General features: G+C 38.1%; 1 protein-coding gene across 1 annotated transcript in view; it reads right to left on the reverse strand.

Annotated features, from left to right (window-relative positions):
- The window catches only part of itga11 (integrin subunit alpha 11), a 59,888-nt gene that overhangs the window by 19,638 nt on the left and 19,957 nt on the right, over positions 1–20,293 (reverse strand). The window contains exons 3-14 of the mRNA XM_004066955.4: positions 16,961–17,073; positions 15,374–15,465; positions 15,123–15,237; positions 14,895–15,022; positions 14,655–14,803; positions 14,416–14,560; positions 13,528–13,693; positions 13,207–13,277; positions 9,966–10,110; positions 8,057–8,205; positions 5,796–5,939; positions 380–583 (exon numbers count right to left, since the gene is read on the reverse strand). Coding sequence (XP_004067003.2) covers positions 380–583; positions 5,796–5,939; positions 8,057–8,205; positions 9,966–10,110; positions 13,207–13,277; positions 13,528–13,693; positions 14,416–14,560; positions 14,655–14,803; positions 14,895–15,022; positions 15,123–15,237; positions 15,374–15,465; positions 16,961–17,073 — 1,621 coding nt within the window. The remainder of the gene's footprint in view (positions 1–379; positions 584–5,795; positions 5,940–8,056; positions 8,206–9,965; positions 10,111–13,206; positions 13,278–13,527; positions 13,694–14,415; positions 14,561–14,654; positions 14,804–14,894; positions 15,023–15,122; positions 15,238–15,373; positions 15,466–16,960; positions 17,074–20,293) is intronic.

Here is a 20,293-nt window from a genome sequence, read left to right on the forward strand (position 1 = left end):
AATTCAAAAAATAATGTTTTTATTAAGATTGCTTACTTATATTTATTCTGCAGCAGACTAAATTAAAATTCAATAATTAAATTAAAATTTATTCTAGAAGAGTCATTTGTTTTTACAAAAAATTTTAGATTTTTTTACTAAGAAGATACTCAAACCAATTTTAAAAAGAAGAATAAAGTAAAACGTTCCCAAAACTCCATAAAAGAACTCATTTCATTTTCAGTGGCAAATGATTACAAAACAGCTAAAATATTAATATTTTTTTTGTGCTTTTTCAAAATTTATTTTATGTTTCAAAGTCTGGCTTTGGGGAAAGATATGAGTCTTTTGGATTTCTGACGAGATCCTTGCTGAACTTTAGTGCTTGTTAAAACTGTACCTGTTTATATTTGCGTAGTATTCTGCTGTTCTGAGAAAAGAAGACATAAATGGCTCCTTTGTGGTCATCTTCTAGTGGAGCACCGACCACCAAGTCATTAAAGCCGTCTCCGTTTAGATCAGGAACAGGAGCGAGGGATGAACCAAAGCGAGCATTCTGGCCGCCATTATGAATCTCGAGAGTTCCTTCAAAGATGAATTGATTCTGTGTGATGAAGAAGAAAGAAATACATTATAGTCATCACGGAAAATAATTTTAAATTTACATTTAGAGCATGTTTTACAAAAGTTTTTAGAAGATCTCTAGTAATGCATTTTTAGTCTTCAAGTGTGAGTTATCACATGGTTTCAGCTCTATAAAGGAAACACCCAGGTATGACCTCCCAAAAGCGAAACAAAATAACACACAACACATACAAAAGTCATAAAAGTATAATAAACAAAGTGCTGTTTAAAAGCTGCATAAAGCTGCAAATGAAAATGCATGTTCTTAGTTTTATCTTTTAACTTTATCCTCTTAACAGCAATTCTGCCAGTGTCTTACAGGGCCTGGACCCTTGACTGTATATCAGAAGTGGACTGAGTGACCCTTCACCCCTGGTGTTTCAAATAGAAAGTACCTGCGGGTTCCAAGAAGCCAAAATCCCAAAGACTTCTGTAGAGAATCAAACTCCGATTACTGATTTTATTTGTCAGAACAATCATTCTTGCTCTGCTACCTTTTTTAACATGTTCTCAGTAATTCTATTTTTCTTCCTGAAATTGTTTCTGTTTTGGAAGTTATTCCAGTTATAAACTAGTCAATCAGATGCCTCAATAAGAGTATGTGATGCCTGCTGGCCCCCAACTCGACTATTTGAAACATTTGATTGACAGATTCTCCAGAGCTCGCTTTCAGTGATAGGGGTGTGGATTCCCAATAAGCTCACTCGTGATTGGTGAGAATGGTTGCCATAGAAATGTTGACTCAGACCAATCAGTACTTGCTGACATTGTCTGGCTTCAACATAGCGGTGTCTGTTTCTTAAAAAAATGGCAAAAGAATTGTTGCAGCCAGAAGTACACACTTTTCTATGGGTTAAGTCAACTCACTTAGTCCAGTTCTCTGATACAGTCAATGGGCTGGACCAGTAATCAATCCTTGTTTATAAGCTTTACATAACTGTTTTTAAGATTCACATATTTTGGCACTAAAGACAGAGCTTGCCACAAAGGAAGAGTGTAGCCCTTTAGGGAAACCTGGGCCAACCTCTTCAAGGAATGTTGCCTTGACATCAGGGTTTTTTTCAAAACAAGGAAAAAACCGAACCAATCATAGTAACCACAGGGGACTTTTTACTATTTATAGAATGTTAATTGATAAAAAATAAAACATTCTCAGAAATATCTTTCAGTATCAAAAGAAGTGTTTTCTTGCTTGTTTGTTGGATGCTTTTTAAGATGCCAATGTTAGATGTTTTTGACCCTTGTAAAGTTGACTAATCATGGCAAAATAATGAAAATAAAACCAAGTTAAAAAAGAAATTAAATATAAACCGTCAATTACAAACTGTAAAGCAGGGATGGGTAATTTGCAGGCCTTAGGAGTATATTGTATATAGAAGCATATATTGATGTATATTAGAAATATAAGCAGGAATGTGGCTCTTGTTGGCTACCCTGAACCATGTGATGGCCACTCATTCATGGTTTTACTGCTGTTGTTGCAAAATCTCCATATTTGTGTAATATTTGTGTAGTGGTTAGATGTCACGCGGGCTAAAGAGTCTGCCTGACTGTCCTGGTAACCACAATACAACCGAACAAACAACGTGAGCTGCTAGTTTCATTAAGACTGTCCATGCTGTGGTCTGTATCGCAAAGAGGGACAGATTCACAGCTGGACTACCCAATGTGTTCAACATAGATGTGGACTTTTGGGGGGATGTCTGTCAAGAACAGGAGAAACCAAAGCAGGCTTTGGTCACTCTGAGTGATGTCTTCCTCTCCACACCTGCTGTCATCAGGCAGAGAGGAAGTGTGTGCCGTGACAGGTCACTTCCACCAAAAGTGCAGCACCGACAGACTCAGGAAACCTTTTGTCCCCTGGGCCATGAAACTGAATGAATGCAAAGGGTCAGGACTCAGAGTTAACCAATGTTTTTTTACAGAATCACCATTACTGAGCCACTGTTTATCAACCAGCAAATAAGAAAGCATTTTAGCTGACTTCATTGAATTTTTTATTTTTATTTCCAAAAAAACAAAACAAACCTTATTAATGCCACAGGAATGGGTTTTCATTAATCTCACCTGTTCTTCTAGTTATATAAATGTCTATAGCCTTTCTCATAAACATTTAACCTAATGACAGCTTCAAATTCACATTTGTAATAATTACAATCTAAAAACATAAGTGAGCTATTAAACAGACAAGAAATTCTTTTTAAGGAGCAAATATATCTTAATTAATAATAAAAAAAAAGAATGACATTTAATTTGTATTTATTGTGGATTTATTGTTTTTTTTGTTTAATTCATGAAAATATGTTTATTTTGTGTGTGATTCATTTTTTTATTCATCTTCTAAACCCGTTTTATCCCTTTTGGGGTCACAGAGCTGCTGGAGCTTATCCCCCCACTTTTTTGAGTGTTTTGTTATTCAACTTGTGTATTATCATTAGTTAACAAAATCATGCTCAAACCTGTGCAAAACACACACAAAAACAACAACCTAAAAGATTATATAAGCAGCAAAGCAACCTAATACTGAATATTTCTCCTGAACAAAATCAAGATGCTGTTTTGATCACCACCATGGGCGGTTTTCCACAAAAGTTTTCCATTGTGTTTAATTTCAAACTGACAAGTAACTACATATCTTACTTCCTGGTAGAGAAAAATCTCAAAAATTCCTGATGGCTTAGAGTATTTATTTAAAGTTCTATTCTTAGCGAGTCTCAAGTCAAATGGAAGATATTCATGACTTAGAAAGCCGCCACCCAAGTGGAAAATATTTCAGGCAACAGTACAGCTTCTATTAGTAGTCATGCATATCATTGCTCCACTTGGCTTTAAAACTTTTACAGTAATCAAGTTCAGGGCTGCCAAGGGAAACATGGGGCCTCATGTTTTTTTGTTTCTCTTTTGGTGAAATCAAAGCAAAAAGCTTTGATTTAGGAAGGCAACTCTTATTTGTTATCTGTGTGACGTAAGCAAGAGTGACAAAGATTATTAGAAAAACAGGGTGAAATCTATTCAGTGCCGTTCAAATTGGTAACATATGGGTTGTGGGAAGGCAGTGAAGGGTCACCCTTAGTCTACAGTGGATAATACAGAACATCTGGATGCTAAAATGGAAGGAAAATGAACTTTTACATTCTGTCTATATTCTCCATGTACTCGTATTTACACTCTACATATATACAGTATATGTAGGAGAAAAAAAGATTTATTATATTTTTTGGTAGTTGTTAGAAATTTCTTTAACAAACTCGGAAAGAGGAAAGTAAAAAAAACAAAAAAAAAACAAGGCTGTCATGGCACTCTGACAAGCCACTGAGGTGGACCCACAAACTGGAAGAGTATCTCCAGAAAATTCTGGGAACAACTGTAGAAACCTTATCTATGAAGAGCACATTTCTAGGAACAGCTAAGATGCTCTGCAGCTTCATCAGGTGATGAGCTCTGCAAAGTCTTCAAAGGACCTTTCAAGGATAATAGGTGGATCAAAAGACATGCAGAAAAAGATCAGGGTTAAGGTTAAGTACTGGAAAGTCTCTTTATCTGCAGGAGATAAATGTCTGTTGGGTTCGTGTTGTACAACCCAACCAGAGATGACCAAGGAAAACCAAAAAAGACAACAACACGCAACTACAGCCACGACCACCCGTTACCTTTACAAACACAAACAGTTTTAATTGGACAAAAAAATAAAAAACAGAAAGAAGCATTTGGGTTTTTTTAAGTATCCCAGTGGTCTTTTAATCATGATTGTACTGTTTATACCCCCCCCCAAAAAAAATCTGTGTGATTTTCTAGGACAGTTTCTGTAGAGCACCGTAGTTCATCATAAATTTGCCTCTCAGTTGTGAGCGGGACTGTTGGCAGGGAGTAAGCCTGTGCTCATTTCCCATCATCCCTTTATCTACACTTTCTGCTCCTCATAACCCCAACCTAACATTACTAGTGCAACAACAATGGCGAGCAATATCGGAGCTATCCAGCCATACAGTTTGTAGCAGCAGATTCCATCTAAGACGAGGAAAACAAAAACGTGCAAATATATGGGAGAAAACCTTCAACCTGTGAGCCAGTGACAAACCGAGAAGGAAAATCTCATTTTGCAAGCAGAGGCATGGCCAAACTTCCACCGGAGCACCTGCAGTGTGACAAATTTTGAATTGAATTGCACATTACTGACACAAACGGCGGCGTGCACTGCAGACAGTCAAAACCCCAATTGCACAATCTTATGTGACATGCATGCAACACTAAATAAAATTCTGTTGGGTTCAATCTATACATTTTATGTAAAAAAATGATCCATTAATAATGGATTAGTGGCAAGAAACATTCATAAAAAATGAATGTGTATTTAATTACTAACTCCATCCTTGAAATAAAATTATTTAAAGATTAACTAAAAGAGCTCAAAAAAGACTAGCTGTATAAGGATAAAGGAAACGAAAGTGTGCAGAAGTCTCAGTGAGGATTTTTAAAAGTACAAATAAGACAGATTTAAGAAAAGTTTTTCACCATTGAAATTAAATATGCAGAATCACATTAAGAGCGACCACAAAAACGTGGTATTTGGCTGGATTTAAGAGATTTTCCAGAACAAAGTCACTAACCAGGAACACCTGATGAATCATAATTAATTGCACTGAACATTTCATCCTAATGATGACACTTGTTGTTGCTGAATGATTAGTTTGTGTTTTGTCATTAAAGCTGCCACCTGTGATGTGTTTTGTGCCAAGCAGGGCTCTTAAATACCTCATCTGTGTCTGCTCAGTATACTTGAACAGTTTAGCACTGTCATTAATCCTGCCAGTAAGACAGACCTGGAAAACTGGGCATTTTCTGTTCATTAAATCTACTCGGAATGAGTTTAGAAGCAGCAGAATATTTTCCTTTTGAGTTCATTCTCTGTTTGTATTAAATTCTGCATGGCAAGACAAAGTTCTCCATGATCTACACCTGTCATCTGCAAAGGATCTCATGACAGGCGTCTCCCAGCAGTGTGTCAGTGTGTGAACTTTGCCACTGTAGTCTGGTTCTGTTAGTGTTACCTGAGACTTCTGGTGAGGTCCGTTTGAAATTACTGAAAAAGTCTGGAGTTGAAACAGGTGCTAACCCCATTTTCTGAAAATGAGTTGTCAGGTTCAAACCGGAACGTTTGAAGGCATCTGCGTATTTTCAGAGTTTCTACCTACCAGCTCTGTTATTCTGTAAATGTAGACCTTTCCTTTCTCCAGGCCTCCGCTGAAAAACATTGGAGCTGCCACCAGAAGGTTGTCAGTTACGCCGTTTCCATCAATATCCATGGGGGCAATCTCGCTACCGTAGTAAGATCCGATCTGAAGAATGACATTAAAAATGAAAACAAAGAAATCACACTGCAGCATGAAATCATGACCACTATGTGGCCACTTGTCTTTCCGTTATTTGGTTGTAGAAAAAAAAATTAAGCTACATTCACACGGCCCTTGGCAATCTGCATTCAAGCAACCACTTTCAATGAAATGTCTATGTAAACGTGTGTAAATGTGCGTTTTGGGCTTCCACGATTAAAACTTTTGCATTTACGCATAGCTGCGGATGTTTTTAAGACTATTTTCATTTTATATCCACGTACAAACTGCATGTCCATTGAATACACAATGAAAGTTGAACCAGGTCAAACCTTGACCAATCAGGGACTGGGGTTTTGGATTGCCTTCCCTTTAATTCATGGACATGCCAACAGTTTAAAAAATGTATCATGGAGAAGAAATTAATATTTGTGGTTTGTGTCTGGTCAAAATATCTAACACGAGGGCCGAATTTAAATTACTTCCCTACCCCTCTGGCTCCACCCTATTGCTCCAACTGTAGGGGCATTTGAAGCTGTAGTCTGAAGGTTTTGTTTTAGGAAGGAGATGTAGTGAATTAAGGCTGGGTGTCCTTCCACAGGGTGATCCGTGTCAGACCCATTTGCATGAGTTTTTAAAGTTATAAAACGGATATTATGTGTTTAGCTCTGGCAGCTACACGTTAATGTAGTTGACCTTTGACTATTGAGGATGTCATCAAGCGGTAGTACCGTCTGAATTTGAAGACACTTTTATGCAAGTAATGGCTAGTAAGCCATAGCCCTGACCTGAACCCTAAGCTTAACCCTAACCAGAAGCTGGGGAACGTATGGTGCACCGGGGTTCTGTCCTCTGCTCTCATCTACTGCTCCTCTCCTCTATTCTTGAGGATTTTTTTCATTCAGTCCTCCATGTCTCTGTTTGGTGCAGTGCGATTCATGCAGTGTCCCTTTCTCCCACTCCCCTCCAGGGAACAGCAGCCAGGTGAAGCGCATTCTTAAACATGTGTCATAAACCCGGTGTAAATAGCTTTATTTGACTGATAGGTTGTTTGATCAACTAATACTGCATTTGAGGAAATGGAACTCTATTTATCTATTCTTAGAATAAAAACACCTGCTTATAAAAGAAAATCAAAGAAAAAACATTTTTCCTTCAGACTTTGTGAGATCCAGAAAGTGTCTTCATGAGCAAAAACATCTGCTTGTATGAATGATTTTGCTGCTGACAGCATGCAGTGTTAGCTGCTGCAAGATCACTTCAGACTCGCCGTCTCTGAGGAGCTGCCAGGCATGAGAGCAGCTGTCATCAACATTCAGAGCCACAACCATCTTGATCGTTTGTATATTTTGTTGAGTCAAAATAGCAAAATTTAACTGCAGAAACTTGTTTGTTGGTCACTAAAAATTATTGATCATAATTAACAGAAAACCTTTTTAATTAATGTGAAAGGAGTACATTTTTGACCTGCTGTCTTCCATGCATCTTGGAATGCATTTATCCATTTGACTTCAGTAGTGAGGCCCAGTCATCCTAAAGTTTCGATTTCAAAATAAAAGTCCTTTAGCATATCAGTGTTTTCTAATTGCAAAACATGAATCAATTTAGTTAGTTTGCTAAGTTAAATACCCAAAAATACACTTTGGCCAACAAAAAGATGATTTTTTTCAAAAAACAAATATTTTTAGGAACACATCAATAACTGTTTTTCCTTTTGCAGAAGGTGCTGATGCAAAAATGAGTTTTCCAGCTGAAAGATTTGCACAGACTAGTCAACAATTTACACGTGAAAACATAAATCATAGCATTAAGCTCCTGAAGCATTAAAGACTGATTGACTCCAGAAAGAAGTCAGCCTGCTGAAGACAGTTTGTCTAGTAAATTAATTTAATTTTTGAATTAAAAAAGTGTTTAATCTTCCGTCCCTTTTGGAATTTTGCTACCAAATGACTGTCTCCGTTACATCCTAAACATCCAGAGTTTGACCCTAACAAACTTTGATACCCTCAGGGTGTGACATAAACACTGTGGCTTCTTAATGAACACATTCCTGCACGCAGGCGACATGCAGGTTTCACCCTTGTGGAAAAGAACATGTTTCCATGTCAGAGCTAAAGCTATACCTGATGGCCATTAAGAGAATGCAGGATGGTGAGGTTGCCGGAATTCTTCAAAGTGAAGATAATAACTTTGCCGGTGTGATTAAATCGTGGAGCTCCTGCTACGAGCAGACGACCATTTCTGGCTGACATCACAGACGTTACGGTATAACCTGTAAAACATGTAAAAACACGTTCAGAATTTGTTCACATCTTTATCACAAGTTTGGTGAGAAACATGTTTTGTTACTCATAAGGATTTCCTTATGACTTGTATGAAATCGTATCAAAATAAAACATTTCAAAATTTATCGTTAAAGGTTGGATCATACCATGTTATGTAAATGGAAAAAACACAACGCTTCCACATTTACAACGTTTTTCAGCCTGACTTGCTTGCACCCGTTACCTGATGTTGTCTCTGAAGATATCCTGATCAAATTTCTATCTTGTCTTAAATCCATCTGCTACTTTCTTTAAGCTGTTACGCCGACTGCTAAATTAAAACCTTCAAGCTGACAAAATTAACAAACAAACAAAAAAACATATTTGAAAAGTGTCTTTTAGTAGAAAAAAAGTCAGCGAGGAAACAAAAGATGAGCCTTTGATTTCGCATTTCACATTTAAAAACTACCTGTTTTAGTGAGGGGTTTCTGATGAGGTTGAAGGCTGCTATAACATTTTTTAATGGTCCCTAGACAAAATCTAGAGTTCAATTAAAGTTTAAACCCGCTGCAGATAATTTACACAGGATGGAGGTAAAAGTTAAGGTAAACTTCAGGCTTAAATGAATAAATAAATACAAGGATAGACGCCTACTTCAGCAGGTCCGTGAAAATATTATTTGACATTAAAGCGGTCTGTGACCTGAAAAAGGTTGGGGACCACTGTTTTAAAGGATCTACTGCAGTCATGTTACCAATCAGAGTAGAGGGACTGGGCCAGAACCTGCTTCAAAATTATTAGTGATGTAAATCCATATTCCTGACGCCTCCCTGGAGAGGTGTTCCGGGCATGTCCCACTGGGTGGAGGCCCCGGGGAAGACCCAGGACACGCTGGAGAGACTACGTCTCTCGGCTGGCCTGGGAACGTCTCGGGGTCCCCCCAGAGGAGCTGGAGGAAGTGGCTGGGGTGAGGGAAGTCTGGGCATCTCTGCTCAGTCTGCTGCCCCCGCGACCCGGTCCCGGATAAGCGGAGGAAGATGGATGGATGGATGGATGGTAAATCCATATTTATAATTAAAATAAGGTTGACTTAAAACTACATCAACTGGTCTTCTTCAATACAATTCTAATGTATCTCTCCATAGAGATGATTTCTTGTGATTCTGGCAATTTTTAACAGTTTACACAAACCTAATACTGGCTTATTTAGAGGGACAGAAAGTAGATTATCGAAAACACAGCTGCTCCATTGTTAGTTAAAGGCTTGTTGTGCCAGGCCAGAATTTATTTTGAATGTAGGGACGATTTTTTTTTGTGATGACTCATAATAATTCTGAGATGAATTCACTCTTGCAGAAATTGATATTTTTATTTCTTTGTTTACTTCGCTTTTTCCTCTCTTGTGATGATATTCCTCTTCCAACGATATCCAATTTTCTCAATTTTCTCTGCCAGGAAAATATTTTTTTATCTTCATCTTTTACTTTTTATAGACTGGATTGAATTCCATTCACAGCCAATCCGTTCAGTGATTATAAAAGCAGAGCTCTGTGAAGGTGAAATGAGAGGAGGGTGACTATGATGGGAAGCATTCAAGCCATGGGAGCATTTTATGGAGACGGGCTGCTGCTGGGATAACTGGTGCTAAACCACACGTCTTTACTTTTACAAGGACGACCATATAAGCCTCCACGGGACACAAAAAAAAAAGATGTGAACAGTAACAAAGCACTAGTGGCTGTTGGTATTACTGTCTAGTGTTGCTCACCCAAGTATGCCCCATGGTTTTTGAGCTCCTCAGGAAACTCCTGCCTATAGGACAACTTTGGAGGGACCACCTTCCCCTGTCTCGTTTCTTTGAGCACAGCCCCATTCCAGTCATACGCACCCACAGCACCCACCACGGTCCCATCCTGTTTACAGAGACAAAAAGTATCTTCGTTTTATTTTAATAGCTTCAGTTAGCATGGTTCTGGTCAAATGTTAGTAAGACATGATGGTTATAAGGTTCTTGTAGAAAGCACAAATGCATTTTTACATGATTTAGAAAAATACGTCCATAGTGAAATGATAAAAAATACTTCAGAGCTGTTGTTTATGGGAGGACTAACACAATATACTCTTATAGAAGCAATCTCAAAACTGAGTTCATATATTTAAAATTCAAATTTCTTCAATCTGAAGAGTACCTAGTTTCAAAGCAAGGTGAGTGAAATGAAGTTGACATCTATTTCAAAATTCAGAAGCCTCTTCCAGCATGAGAATTGGGCCCTTTTGTTTCTTTTTCAGGATGTTTTCCTATTTTTGTCATGTTTTTATGTTACTCCTACTCATCAAGTTCAAGTTTCTAGTTATCCACAGCTGTTCTCAATTAAGGTAACTATCTTCAGTAAACAAGTGTCTGGTTTCTAGTCCTTCGATGTCATCTGTGTCCCTAACTTCTTTATTTCCCTTTTGTTTCATAACTCTTTTTTTAAGTCTATTTATTAATTTAATTTATGCCACACAACCCTGTTCTCCTGGATATTGGTTTCTTCTCCATCCATCCATTCATCCATCCATCCATCCATCCATCCATCCATCCATCCATCCATCCATCCATTTTCAGAACTCACTGCATTTTGTTGTTACAGGGCTGCTAGAGCCAACTCTGCTACTGTAGGGTGAAAGTGGGGTACACCCTGAACAGGTCGCCAGTCTGTTGCAGGGCCATACACTCACACCTAGGGGCAATAACTTAGAGTAACCAATTAACCTAAGAAGCATGTTTTTGGACTGTGGGAGGAAGCCGGAGTGCCCAGAGAAAATCTCCACACAGAACGGTCCCAGCTGAGATTTAAACCAGGCAAGAGCCCTAACCAGTGCACCTCCATGCTGCCTTCCACTCCACCAGTTCCTGACAACTAGACAGTATCACAAGTTGGACTACTGAATTGAATTAACTTAAAGTGTTTCCTTTACAAATGCTAGGATTTTCCATTTGCTGTAAAACTATCTAAAAACTGCAAGCTAATATAATGTGTGTTATGGGACCTGCATGGGTCAAATTTTATATTTCAGAGGATTTTTGGGGAATGGAGACAATCTTTAACAATGTCAACCATTGTAAAATAAATAAATAAATAAAAAAGACAATTACTCAACCTCAAGATTTTAACAAAGCTCTTTCAGCTCATCTAATTAAAACAAATTTCAAACTCTTAGAAAGTATTCTTTTATTTCTTCATTTTTAGAATGCATAATGTATTCAAAAACAAAACAATAAAATCACCAACTGCATTTCCTTTGATATTTTTTTATGTTGATCTTGATATTTTACTATAAAATGAAGTTGTGCTAATACTAAAATTGGGCATTTTAATGTAATGTTCTGCATGGCTGATTCTGAGTCTGCTCTTTTCAGAGTTTTCTGTGCACCACACAATCCTGCCGACAACACATTTTCCAGGGCATTAACTGAGAGCTGGAAGACCTGTGATTCCCTACTGAAAGATGGAATAGTGTGCTCACCACCACTGCATTACATCGCTCTGTAGCAGCAACGTTATGCCAGTGTGGTTATATGTTTCAGCCAAAAATTGTCTCCATGGTAAAAGGATAAAACCCCAAAACAGTATTCTCTCATCGACTGGTGCGGCACAAATCACAGTTACATGCATGGACGTAGCTCCTGCTTTAGTAGGAAGATAAGTCATAAATATCCTGAAGGAGCTTCAATTCTATCCTCAAATGAATCAGAGCAGAGATAATTCACACTTCAGTCTATATCCACCCACAAAAAGTATTGCATAAATGATTTAAGTTATTTTTTGGGGAGGAAACAGATCCCAAATTGACAGACAGTAGCTAGATTGGCTCCAGCAACCCTGTGACCCAAAAGGGGATGAATGGATGGATATTTGAAAACTGACATTTGACATTATCTTTGTCTCTCTGAAGAATCCCAGCAGTTGCATGAAAAAACCTTTAAGAATTTTTTACAAAAAGAAAACTGCTGAAGATTGGTTCTCATTGTTGTGCCTCAGCAGAGGCACACAAACCTTCACCGGACCTTGCCTCCCCCTTGCTCAGTCCCTGCACAGCCTTCCTGGGGTATTTGTTTAATAGTTTGAATGCATGCAACTTCAAATACAAACTGTTTATCTTTGTGTTTGATGGACAGGCAACATATTTGAGGTGAAGTCAGGATGAAACAGGTATAAAATATTGAATCAATGTTTGGAGACAAAGAAAACTGCAGCGTACGCATATGCAAGAGACATCTGCAAAGTATATGACATAAGCCTCCTTCAAAGTTGGCACTAATCACACTTAGTAAAAAACATCTGGGCCCCGAGGACTGCTTTGTAACTTTAAAAGACCAGCATTCTTTCCAAAACATTATCAAACTCAACAATTAGGCTGGCATTGTTAAGCATCTCTGGAATCTGACTTGGTGGACGTAATTTCCAGGCATTCCTGCCACTTTGTTACAAAGCCCCTATAAATTTGTTTTCCCTATGACCCGAATACATTTTTTATGATGAAAAACGTAAAAAAAATCAGAGCAGTTGTATCAGCAACTTTAAAAAAAGCAAAAAAAAGCAGGATTTGACTTCATTTCTTGGCTTAAAGACCCTGTAGAGTTAAGGGGATAAAGCTTATCTTTTCCTTCCAGCTGTGTCACTCTGAAAGTCAGTACATGAGCAGCTATCTCCTGCAAGAGGCAAGCAAAAACTTCAAGTAAGTACAAGATAAAACATATAATTCAGATGCAGAACTGCAGTGACCCAGGTTGGCCCTTGACTAATATGTTTCCTGAGGGCACCAGTGTCTGATCATCACTGCACAGTTGAGGTAGGAGAACTCATGTCTGTCTGTCAGGGACTCTTAAAACTGTATGGTTCAAACCTCATGAGGTGTAGAGCTCACACCTCAGGAGGGGGTGAGGGTGTTAGGAAGAGTTACGATGCTCCAGAAATTAAGCCAATGTGTGTCGTTTTCCCTCATCAGGGGCCAGGCAGACTCACCTCAACACTGTGAGCGGAAAACCCTGCTTGAGACATCTGGAGGCCAAATGCTGTCCCATTCTTGCTGGTCCCTATGTAAACAAGTCCATTTAAGAGTTCAAAGAAAATGCAGAGAAACTTCATTTTCTGGCAGCAACATCTGACTTATAAAGATTACATGATTGTGCAATGTGCAATCAGTGAGGTTGTAGGGCACTAATATTCTTATTTTGACAAATTTAAATGTCTAAAAAATGGATAAAACTGAATTTTTAAGGTCTAAACTTCTCTATCATTCTTTGTAGATCAGATAAATTTAAGTTAGGAAAAATCTTGCCCAACCTTCTAAGCTGAAGATCCGTTCTCCCAGTGCATCCACAATGTCCTTCAGCGCCGACTCATCAGTCACGTTAAAGAAGTGTTTGTCATCCGGGTCGCTGGCTATGTATTTGATTTCACTGAGGAAAGCTTCTGGATTGATTCCTCTGCGGTTGTAGTAGCCAAGCACCTGGAAAGTGTCAATGTGTGCATTTAGTTCTCGGAAAATTTCTACAAGTGTTTTTCAAACAGTTAAATATAACAGCATTAAAATGGTGTTTCTTTCCTGTAAACACGTCCGTGCTGTCACCAATTCCATTTGATTTTCTACAAAATGACTTCACTCTTTACCCAGGACTGCCATGAACTTGACTGTTACAAACCAAAGAGTTATGCTGTCTAGAAAATATCGGCTTCACAGATGGTGATGATTTCCATCAACTTTGTACGTTTTTTACTTTGATTTTTATTGAAACTCTTAAAGAATAGCTTTAATATAATGCCATCACATCATTAAAGTCCCAATCTTCTTTTGATCTATTATAAAAATGCATCAGAATGGAGAGTAGCAGGGAGCTTGTGATCCTCTGACTGTGGCACCTACATCACAACTACAATCTTTTTTCGATGACATTTTGTTTTCTGCTCCTGATTCAGGATTTCAATAAAAAAAAAAAATTCTCAGAAATGCAATTTGAGCTCAATTTTCTTTATATATGACCTCCATCATGAGAAAAATGCCACTAGAACATGTTAAAAAGACCAAAAAAACAGAATTGTCATTGGAGTGGATTTTTATGTTTCACAATGTTTTACAACTTTATAAAGTATGTACAATTCACATGCAAACCAAGTTATAACTCGAAGTTGAAAAATCAAAATTGTATATATTTTGTTGACTTTCAAACTCACAGCAATGGCATAACGGGTGATGTCATCCTTCTCACTGTCCTCAATGGCTTGCTTGAGGTCGGCACTATCATGTGACTCTCCATCAGTTATAACAATCATAACTTTTTTGGCACCACGTCGGCCTCCCTGTTTGAAAGCTTCCGAGCTGCAAGAATGTGTATTTGTATATTCAATGAATAGTCCGCTGAAGCAAGCCTGTGTGAGGTAATGCTGCTCATCAGTATGCACAGACAATGTACCGTGCTGTGTTGATGCCAAGGGCTGTGTTGGTCTCCTCTCCACCCCGCTGGTTGATGCTGCGTGCCCTTTTCACCACCTCCTCCACTGATTTGTAGTCACTAAGTTTGAATTCGTGGACGACTTTTTCACCATATTGGACAACGCCAACCTGGATGGATGAGAAAAAGGAGGGAATGATGAAGAGAGAAACTATCAGTGCATTCCATCTTCTCCTTTGATTTATTTGATATTAAACACACCTGTATTTGACCTGGTCCGACATGAAACTTCTGCAGAATGTTGATAAGAAAAGCTTGTACTTCATACCATGGGTAGATGGAGTTTGAGCCATCAAGGACTATTACTATGTCCATGTAGGTTTCACATCCTTAATATTTTGTCAGAGAAAGGGAGACAAAAGTTTTCTTATAGTAACTCTATTATCTAGAACAATTTTTTAAATTAACAGATTATATTTAGAAGCTTACTCTGAAAGGCTGGGGCAATGGTTCTAGAGAACTTAAAACTTTCATTAACTCTGGAGCAAATCCCAGTACTGTAGTACGAGTTGCCACATTCATAGGACCACAAGGGCCCACAGGCCTGGAATACAAGAGGAACATCTTAAGCAAACAACATCCAAGATTCTGGAACTGTCCCTTTTTTTGACCACGTTTCACCCAGACGTTGACAGAAACAGAGTGTTATCATGAAAGGTGTCCCTGAAAGGCATTCTTACCACAAAGCTGTTGTCTTTCGGATTAGATGTTAAAGTCATTCCCAGCCTCATCTTCTCCTTTCGCTCCGACACGTTGGTCAAAGATATCCTTCCTTGAGGGAAAATTAATTTCAATCAGAGGCTCTTTCGACGCACATCATCACAAGTGCACAATTCCCTCGACCCCAAACACAGCTGCTGCCATCTGCGCTTGTTATTGCTCTCTGCCCAATTAAAGCAGTGTCCACATCCTCACATCTGAATGTTTACCGTGGCTAACCAACTCAACACGTGCAACCCGTATGAGGTAACTGTGTGGCAAAACACACAATGATGGAAATGTACATAAACCTTTGAGAGAATGTGGAATGATCGGTATGGGACCCACACGTCTGTCTTACACATGTTGCTATGATAATGATGAAAAATTCTACCCATGTAGAATTTTTTTTAGCTAAGACTTTATACATCAACTGGGTCTTACAAAGCCTTTAATTATGTAATTAAGACTGAAAATGAACAACACATGTCACAATAAATTGTGACAGTATTTTTTTGAAAAAAAGAAAAAAAACAACAAATACTGCACAAAAAACCAAGGACCTCCCACGGCTTTATTGGGAGTAAAGATACTAAACACTGCATTTCATAGCTTCCAGTTTTTTTTTAAAACATTGATAATGTGTAAAATATAAAGTTTGGTGCTTGTATGATAATATTCAAATAACTTTAAAAATATTTTGTGAAACAGGCAACCTTCTATAATATCTGTCTCTATATGACATCTTTTCCAAGAAGCTATATTGCAAACAAGCCAATTGTCATCTCTTATGATATTTGACTCGAATTTTCAGATCAAACTTTACCTTGTTTAACTATCTGTTCTTGTTGCTTTGTTCATTGTATTACACTGTTGTGTTGATAACTGTATGGTGTTCAGTAATAACCATTGACTGCATATAAGAATTGGACAGAGTGAGTGAGACGTCATCCATTGAAAATGACTCGCTTCCAGTTCCAACAAAATGAAGTCAATCGGTTGCTATTTTTTCACAATACAGATGGCCCCATGTTGGAATCAGATGACGTCATTAAGTGGAGATTTGTTCGAGTTGGTCTGAGTCAATGTTTCTTTGGCAACCACTATCGCCAATCAGGAGTGAGTTTGACAGAAGTCCACACCCCCACCACTGAAAGCGGGTTACACAAACTCTGCCAATCAAATGTTTCGAACGCTCGACCTGAGACCACCTAGCGAACTCTGGAGAATCTGTCAATCAAATGTTTCAAATGGTCAAGGTGGGTGGCCAGCAGGCATCACATACTCTTACTGAGGCATCTGATTGGCCAGTTTATAACAGGAATAACTTGCACAACAGAAACAATCTCAGGAAGAAAAATAGAATGAGCAAGATCATCTTAGAAAAGGTAGTAGAGCTTGAATAGTTATTCTGACAAATAGAATGACTGAATAATAGCTGTTTGTTTCTCAATAGAAGTCTGTGGGATTGTGGCCTCTTGGTACCAGCAGAAACTTCCTATTTGGAACACCAGGGGGGAGGGGTCACTCAGTTCAGTTTGCATCTACAATCAATGGTAATAACATACCTAAATTGAGCTTTGAGCAACCATTGCCATTGGTCCCTTTGCTCAGTGAACATTTATAAATGTCCCCAGTCTGGTAAGGTCCATTCATTTCATAGGGAGCACCAACTAGCAACCTGAAAAGAAACAGTTGTTAAATCATATGAACTTTACCTTAAGATATTCTTTAAAGTCCCTTAAAATTGAGAACATGTACTTCTTCAATGCTGTCCAAACATATATTTGAATGTTGACTTCCTGTAAGTATTATGACCAGAACTGTAATTATTATAACTCCTGGAAAAAAAAATCATGAATTAAGTATAAAAACATCCAAAACCCTTCTAGATAGATGCATTTTATTTAATTGCCATTACATTGAGACTTCTGATCTCATTTTTGTTATAGTGCTTCATAACTTTTTGTGTTCATTATTTTACATTGGAAAAGACAGAAAAAACCCATCACTGATTTATATTTTTATATCCATCTCAAACTCATCCAACAGCTTAAAACATAAACAAGCAGAAATAATCAAAACATCCACCAACTTTCACCCAGAACTTTCTTAAATCAACCTGTTTTGCTTTAGCCCCAATGATTCATATTTGTTAAAACTTTTAAATCCTTTTTATTAGGTTATCTCAACCTGAAGGTAAATCAAATGACAGACAAGAGATTTGTCCAATAAATCTATAGATGAGATGACTGTTGCACAGTGTTGGGATAGAAAAAGATAGAAGACAAGGATGAAGTAGTTATGGTTATACTGTATTTGGGAGTGATGATGATGTATAGAATCAGGAATGAATCAATCAGACAGAAAGCTCACATTCAATGTTTTGGAGACAAATGTAGGGAAGCAGGGAGAGACGTCTTTTTCTTTTGTTTTTCTACTGTTTACTTGCGCATGTCCGCCATTTACAGTTGGAAGAGGAGTGCAAAATGTCGAAGTGGTGTAAATCTCGCAACTCTTGCTTCAGACTTTTTCTTTTACAGCTCCATTCCGATATATGAAAGACTTAGTGTCATAGAATTCCAGCTGAACAAAATCAGCAATTATTAAATCTCTTTCATGATCAATTTTGAAATGGTTGACACTTCCGCAAATGAAAAAGGGACGCCAACCATTCTTTACTACTAAATCCTTGTCCCTGATTGGTCAAAGTTCAACCTGATTTAACTTTCAACGCATGCTCAATGGCCGGGCGTTTCGTTCGTAGATCCCCAAAACATTCTTAAAAATGTGCATAACTACCTTTGAACGCAAGAGTTTCAAACGTGACAGCCTGAAACGCGCGTACACTCCTGCCTCACATTGTTCCATTGAAAACCAAGAAAAAAAGATGAAACTGTACACGAAATTCAGAAACAACACAAAGACATCCCAACATAGTACGTTGGTGTAATTTTGATAAAGAAGTTGATTTCCTCCTCATTGCGCCTTAGGCTGCAGTTGCTTTCACTTTCATGGTATCATGCATTCAACATCTACTGACTGCCTGTATTTTTCTTTAAATTTCCCCACTGTTTGTGTCTCCACGTTCCAGGCCTTCTTCAAACCATCCTCCACCCTATCCTCCACTGCTTTCTGCCTCCTGGGATACATAATCAGTTCCATGGTCACCATCCACGTCTGGACTCAGGGTATTCTCACCAAGGTTCTGATCTGCACATGATCCCAGCCTGTCAGCAGCATTTCAAAGTACTAAAAGACTATTGTTGTTGAAATATATGTAAATTACATCATCCCAATGTTCACATTGATCTTGCTCTTATTCCTCTGAGACATCTCCTTATTGAAATTTTTGTAACAAACTGTAGTGATGAGTAAACTAATGTGCCTATAATGTTTCTGCGAAAGCTCTGGTAAATCCAATTGATCAGTCATGGATTTAAGCAACAGTGAGCTATAAGCTAAAATCAAAGGGTAAGGAGCCTGCAAGGAACTCCCAGTTTAGTGGTGTCCCAAAGGAAAGACACTCGACACCACTATATAGCTAAAACAGACTGTGGCTCGTTCACTGCAAGGTCAAAGCCTTACAATTACCAAGACTCTGCTTTACTGGTAAGCTCTATTTGAAAATGAAATCATCAAGCACCCAAAACATTTGAACAAACTTTTTTTTGTAGGATAACTTGTGTTTTTTTCCCCCATTTGTTTTTAGTACTGTTTGTTAAGTTGGACTTGTAAAAATATATCAGTAAAGAACTGAAAATACTTCAGAGGAGGAGTTTAAAGGAACATCTCTGTAACGGACACACCCAGCTCTAAGCTGTGTGGTTAAGTGACAACTCAAAAGCAGGAAAAAGTTACCGGAAGATGGATGATGAAGAAGAAGAAGAAGTAAAAACCTCTCTATGGAGCAAGAACAAAACCATGAATGCAGAGAATCCCAGGAAAACAGTTGTGGTGGAATCAGGATCTGAACAGAAAAGCAGAAAGTCTGCAGCATAAGTAATAATTAACATGAAACAGATGAGTTTCTATCAGAATTTATCTGTAGAATGGAGTAAATGCAAAGAAATAAAAGTAGAGGAAATTGGGTCACTTAGAAGAAATTAGAAAACTAAGTCTAAATGCCACAAAAAAAGCACTCCATCAATCCAGAAGATCCAATAAACAACATAAAAGGGTCCATAAGTGATTTCGTTCACAAAAAACATACCACAGAGCTATGATGGAAAACCCCTGAAGTGCAAATTCAATCAAAAAACATAACGATAGTAGGCGGACCAACTGGGAACTCACTTTAACCTTTGTGCTATCCTAGGCACATTACCATTGAGAGTTGGGTCACCTAGACCCACTAGACAGTGCTCTGAACCTTTTTCCTTCAATGATTTGTGAACCTCACTGGTGTCCATGGATTACATGAAATCTTTCCACCTTTATCCACCTTTGTCATGGTAGGGAGGACACTTCAATGCAAGGGTGGGGTCATCTAAGACAGCACAAGGGTTAACCTGCATTCAGCCCTGCAGCTGCATGGTCTAAATGAAGCTGTTAGGGTAGCTTTATAATTTTCATTGATTGGTGGGGTTTCCTGTATTCTCTGCTTTGATTGAAGTTCAAAAATGGCTTTTACATAAAAGAAAGATTCACTCACTTTGGAATCAATACTGCATATGGATATTGCTGCGCAATTGTTTATCCCCATGAGCATCATAAAAGCAGATGTAACATTTTTCACTTTTTTCTAGTGAAAAGTAATACATTTAAGGAATAAGTAATACATTTAGGAAGGAGAAACAGATTATCCCTGCACCTAAAAGACTAGCTCATATGGGAGTTAGCTCTAATGTTATTGGTCCTGAAGCCAATGCTTAAAGGCTCACAGACTCTAGTGGCTCCTG

Source organism: Oryzias latipes, chromosome 3 (genome assembly GCF_002234675.1).
Source record: "Oryzias latipes chromosome 3, ASM223467v1".
Lineage (NCBI taxonomy): Eukaryota > Metazoa > Chordata > Actinopteri > Beloniformes > Adrianichthyidae > Oryzias > Oryzias latipes.